The sequence below is a fragment of the Suncus etruscus genome, chromosome 10 (assembly GCF_024139225.1).
Source record: "Suncus etruscus isolate mSunEtr1 chromosome 10, mSunEtr1.pri.cur, whole genome shotgun sequence".
In the NCBI taxonomy this organism is placed as follows: Eukaryota; Metazoa; Chordata; class Mammalia; order Eulipotyphla; family Soricidae; genus Suncus; species Suncus etruscus.
This window is the reverse complement of record NC_064857.1, coordinates 95,466,712-95,472,711: the sequence shown is the minus strand read 5'-3', so window position 1 is coordinate 95,472,711 and position 6,000 is coordinate 95,466,712. Positions and strand designations below refer to the sequence as shown.

The following is a 6,000-nucleotide window of genomic DNA, read 5'->3' as shown; positions in this document are numbered from 1 at the left end:
TTGAACCTAAAAGAGAGCTATGATTTTAGAAATATCTTTTGTAGATATTTTCTCCTCCATACCTAGGAGACAATAAAAAAAACACGACATGAGAACAATTCCATTTTGGCCATTTTTTTAGAATGAGAAAAGATCAGAATATGCATAAGCTTTTATTTTTATTTTGTTTGGGTACCATTCCCGGCTGCACTAAGAGGCCACTTATGGTAGTGCTCTAGTTACTATGTGCAGTGATATGGACTGACCTGGGGTTGGCCACATGAAAAGCAAGTTTTCCCCCTATACTGTATCTCCAGTCCTCAATTCTAATTGTATTACGAGTAGACTGAAAATCCTGACGTCAGGCAAGTTAGTGGGCTTGGCTTTCCTGTCTGAACTTTAGGTAAATAGACCAAGCAGCATTCACAAACTGTGTATGATGCCTAATTTATTTGTGGGCTACTCCTGGCTGGATGCTTGGGGACTACTTTCCATAGTGCTCAGGGGACAAGTGCTTTGAGCTCAAACCCAGGAGCCCCTTTGAGATATTTTGTCTATTTTATTTTTGGTTTTTGGGCCACACCCAACTGTAATCAGGTGTTACTTCTGGCTCTGTGCTCAGAAATCACTCCTGGAGGAGGGAAAAAAAAAGAAATCACTCCTTGCAAGCTTGGGGACCATATAGAATGGCTCAGGATCAAATCCAGGTCAGCCACGTGCAAGGCAAACAACCTATCCAGTCTCTTTTTAACAGCACATAATTGTGTGTGTGTGTGTGTGGCCAAATAGGGGCTTTGTTTTTGTTTTGGGGCCAGACCCAGTGTTTCTGAGGGGTCACTCCTGGCTCTGATCTCAGTAATTACTCCTAGCAGTGCTCAGGGAACCATATAAGTTACCAGGAATCAAACCCAGATCAGCTGCATGCAAAGCTATTGCCCTATCCACTGTACTATTGCTCTAGTCCTAAAAAACAACTTGGGGGGGGGGGGTTTGGGTCATACTAGGCAGCGCTCAGGGGTTACTCCTGGCTCTATGTTCAGAAATTGCTCCTGGCAGGCTTGGGGGACCATATGGGATGCCAGGATTCATACCACAGTCCTTCAGTGTGCAAGGCAAACGCCCTACCTCCATGCTATCTCTCCGTCCCTAAAAAAGTTTTAAATTTACTTAGAGCAATGTGAGAGAAGAGAAAGAAAGAAAAAAAATATGGGTTTCATCAGTGTCGAAAAAGCAAAAAATAGCTTTTGGGAGGTTATATATAATTTATCCAAATTGTCTTGGCCTAAAGTTCTCTGCATCCATAAAAGTTAGTATGAGTGCTGTTACAGGAAAAGTCCTGCACTCTTGAGGATCTTTTTATTATTCATTTTTTTTGGGGGGGGCCACACCCAGCGGCGCTCAGGGGTTACTCTTGACTGTGTGCTTATGTGCTCAGAAACTGGTCCTGGCAGGCACAGGAGACTATATGGGGATGCCAGGGATGGAACCCGGATCCGTCCACAGTCATGCTAGGCAAATGCACTACCATTGTGTCATCATTCTGGCCCTTTTCGGTATTCTTTATTATTTATGCATTACCAATCCAATCTCTGCAATGGATATTCTGCCCTGCCTAGGAATTTCAAAGGTGAATCCTCTTTCTAAAGGCACTTCCTAGGGCAATTCTCTTCTCTACATAACTTTGTATTCGTTTTTCTTTCCCACCCAAATGCCCTTGCATTTCACTCTCAATAGGGGCCAGAGAGACAGCGTGGCGGTAGGGCATTTGCCTCGCACGCGGTTGATCTGGGATGGACCCAGAAAAGCAAGCAGCGTCTAGACGACAGGCCATCCTCTCGCAAGGCACGGGTCTGGGCCGTTCCATTTTGGACTTCGTCGTCTTTGAGCCTCGAGCTTACGTGCATGTCGGGCGGAAAACTTCTTTCTCCTCAGGGAGCGCCCAGGCCGGCCACCCCCGCAGCCGACAGCCCGCAGCAGCCGCAGCCGGCTCGGCCCGCCTCACCCGAACCCGCTCCCGGGCGGTTAGGCCAGGAGCCAATCAGCGCGCGGCTCCCGAGCGCCCCCGCGCGCGCGGACGGGGAAAAAAGAGGAGGCGGTCGGCTCTACCGTATATTCCGTATTAGAGACGCAACCTCTCTCAAAAAATGATGCGCCTTACGGAGCGAACGCCTCCTGAAGCTAGCGCGAGTGTGGGGGAGGAGAGCGTCTCCAGAACTATCAATAAATATTTAGCTATTAAAAATAAAATGAAAAACTATGCGCGTCTAAATGCGATCAGGAGTGTCTTATAGAGAGGAATATACGGTACCCGGTAAGCATGCTGGGTCGCTGGCCTTCAAAGCATGGACGGAGGGCGTTGCCCTTTGAAGGCGCCTCAGCGTGGCCGCTTGAAGGCCGGCGGCATCCAGTTCCGGGGGGCGGGGCCTGCGCTGTCTCGTCCAATCCCAGCCGGCGCCGGAGCTGCAGGCGCGTTCTGGTGGGCGGGGATTCGGAGCGGCGACGCGAGCGTGACGTAGGTCGCGGCGTCTCCGCTGATTGGCTGAGCAGGGTCCGGGCCCGACCCTCCTGCGCGCGCCGCCCCCGAGTCTCCTCCCAGGTCCGCGGTGGGAACTGCGCCCTCTCCCTTCGTGATCCCTGACCCGCCCGCCCTCGCTCCCTCCTTCCCTCCCTCTCTCCCTCCCTCCCACTCGCCGCTGCTTCTGCCTCTGCGCCCCGCTCGGGAGAGCAGCCGCCGGCTCCGGGATGGGGTCTCGGGCCTCCACGCTGCTGCGGGACGAGGAGCTCGAGGAGATCAAGAAGGAGACGGGCTGTGAGTTGAGTTTTCCAAAGGTCGGGGGTGGTGCATCTCGGTGCACGGCTGCGATGGAGGTGTGGGGTCTTGGGTGCCCCGAAAGGGCGGCAGTCCTGGGCATCTGGGCCCACTAATGAGGGCTTGGAGGTCTCCTCTGGTCTCTCTGGGGCTCCCCTGTCCTCTCCCCCAAAGGGAGTCCTGAGCACTGAGAGAGCGCCCACACTGCTGTCTCTTCCCCCTGCTCTGGAAAGTCAGTCCCCCAGCTCTTGTTCTCTCTTTCCTCCTCAACCCACCGTCCTTCAGTGCAGAAAGCTCCGAATCCTGCTTAAAAAAAACAAACAAAACAAAACCAACAAACAGAATCCCTCCCCATGACTTTTTTTGGGGTGAGGAATGTCAAAACCACTGACAGCTGTGGGAGACCACAAAGTTGTGTAAAGATCTTGCGGGGCTGCAAGATTGCAAGAAGCTTTTGGAAGACCTGCCAATCAGGGCTCTGCCAGGAGCACATTCATTTATTCTGAGCTTGGTGCAAAAGCATGAAGACGGGGACACCTCCCCCACCCGTTTTTTGACTTTTTGGCTGTCCTGATTTCATAGGCATTGATTTCTACTCTGCTGTGCAATCGTTATGGGAATTGGACGTGCTTCAAAAGATCTCAGTGTGAAATTGTTCTAAGAACTGATTTTCAGTAGACCAGTTTCTTCCTAATGAACCTGAACAAAGGATTTTGAGAATCTAGAAGCATGCATACACACCATGCTGTATTTGGATAGCCCTCAGGAAACATATCTTGGGCACTGAGAGATAATACAAGAAGCAACATGGCCTGAATTCAAACCTCAGCACTCCATAGGCTCCCCCAGAACCTCCAGGAGTAATTCCTGAGTGCAGAGACAGTAGTAACCGTGTGTGCCCCCTAAAAATGCATTATTTTCTCAGTAACCCTTTATATCACTTTTGATTTGAATGTCTTATTTAAGTATTAGATCTTGGTCTCTCCATCCTATCTGTATGATAACGAAGTAATCAATAGATAACTCAGTGGCCCAATATATTAGTAATCTTGAAGGATGCCGGGAAACTATAGAATTATAGTTCAGACATTGGAAGCCTGAAATGAACTAACTGGCTTTCCTGTGCTTTCTGACAAGTATCCACTTTTAGTTGAATTCTTTTTTTTTTTTTTTTTTTTTTGGTTTTTTGGCCACACCTGGCGGTGCTCAGGGGTTACTCCTGGCTGCCTGCTCAGAAATAGCTCCTGGCAGGCACGGGGGACCATATGGGACACCGAACCAACCACCTTTGGTCCTGGATTGGCTGCTGGCAAGGCAAACGCCACTGTACTATCTCTCCAGGCCCTTTAGTTGAATTCTTAAATAGTGTGAATAACTTGCTTTCTGGTATCTGTTGTATTTGTTGTCCCATTTGCAGCTCCCAGCGTCTCTAGCAAGTCCCCTCAACCTTGCTATAAAGTCTTTTAATGAATATAAGTTCACCCCTACCGCATGGTTCTTTCCATGATTTTTGCTGTGTGATAAAATGTAAGTGTTGATATGTGCAGTACCTACTTAGCTGCTTATCTTTATATTCATTTTTTGACTTGCTCTGATTCCGAGGCAATTTGGATTCAGCAAGTGTGTGTGTGTGTGTGTGTGTGTGTGTGTGTGTGTGTGTGTGTGTGTACCATGACCTCTGCAACTACTCAGATAAATATAAGAACTTAATTAAATTTAAAGTGATACGGGGCCGGGCGGTGGCGCTGGAGGTAAGGTGCCTGCCTTGCCTGCGCTAACCTAGGACGGACCGCGGTTCGATCCCCCGGCGTCCCATATGGTCCCCCAAGAAGCCAGGAGCAACTTCTGAGCGCATAGCCAGGAGTAACCCCTGAGCGTCATAGGGTGTGGCCCAAAAAACCAAAAAAAAACCCAAAAAATTTAAAGTGATACTAGAGTTAAAACATTCCATCTAGATTTGGAGAGATAGTATAGCAGGTAAGTTGCTTGATTTGCATACATCTGACAGGTTCAATCCCTATGTCATCTAAGCCTGCCAGGAGTGATTCCTGAGTGTTATGCTAGGATCAATACCAGTGTGGCCTAATTAAAAATAAAATAAACAGGGGACTGAAGAGATAGCATGGAGGTAAGATGTTTGCCTTGCATGCAGAAGGATGGTGGTTCCAATCCCCGCATCCCATATGGTTCCCTGAGCCTGCCAGGAGCATTTTCTGAGCTTAGAGCCAGGAGGAACCCCTGAGCGCTGCTGGGTGTGACCCAAAAAAAACCAAAGCAAACAAACAAACAGCACATTCATGCTTAAAATAAGAACTCATCAGAAACATAGCCATAGTGAAATGGGAAAAAGTTGTTTTTGCTTCATGATAGAAAAGAGTGACAATTCCATATGCTTTATATTTACATTTGACCAATAAAAAGAGCTTGATTGCTAAAGAATTTGGGGTTATTTGCTGGTTTACTTGTGGTCAAAAAGAACTAACTATACATGGAAGAACATGTTTCTAGTTTCTAGAAACCCAAGGAGAATTTTCAGCTGCAGCCAGTGTAAATGTGTGTTGAACTAGAAATAGAAAGCCTAATGAAAGTAGTTCTTTTGTGATTGTTTTGTTTTGTTTTGTTTTAAGGCCACATTCTCATCTGGCAATACTGGATGGGTGGGGACTGCCCTGGCACTGCGTATGGTACAGGGATTTGAACCCAGGGCTCCCCGCATGCTGCACAGTTGCCCCAATGCAACTTACTGCAGTTTTGCAGTGTCTTGATTCAGTCCTTTGGTAGATACTCAGAGAAGATGGCGATAAAATACACCCACGACCTAGACATGAAGATAAATCTACATAAGTTAAGATTAGCATGGTGACATAGCTGGAATTAGATTGCACCCACATTCAGAACTCACAGAAAACTCTAAGTTTAAACTGGACGAGGGCAGTGAGGGGTGGAGTGAGAGACATGATTTACAGGAATTGGGCCTTTTGTTGGGGAGGCTTCCCAAGACCCCAGCACAATTCCAATTCTGCTTGGCCTAGCAGTGCTAGAGCCCATCTAGGATAGCAGGTTACCCAGGTGATCTTGCGGTGCTGGGGATTCAACTTGTGTTCTCTCCATGCACTGCAAAGCCTTGAGTCATCTCTCCATCTCAGGAATTGGGCCTTGATATATACAAAAAGTGATCTGATTTGGCTGATCAATCTGGGGCGTTTTGGGTG

At 48.0% G+C, this 6,000-nt stretch overlaps 1 protein-coding gene across 1 annotated transcript in view; it reads left to right on the top strand.

Annotated features, from left to right (window-relative positions):
* Window positions 1–2,568: 2,568 nt before the first annotated feature.
* CHP1 (calcineurin like EF-hand protein 1) overlaps window positions 2,569–6,000 on the top strand; it is a 61,909-nt gene continuing 58,477 nt past the window's right edge. Inside the window, exon 1 of the mRNA XM_049781480.1 lies at window positions 2,569–2,788. Coding sequence (XP_049637437.1) covers window positions 2,722–2,788 — 67 coding nt within the window. The 5' untranslated portion in view covers window positions 2,569–2,721. The remainder of the gene's footprint in view (window positions 2,789–6,000) is intronic.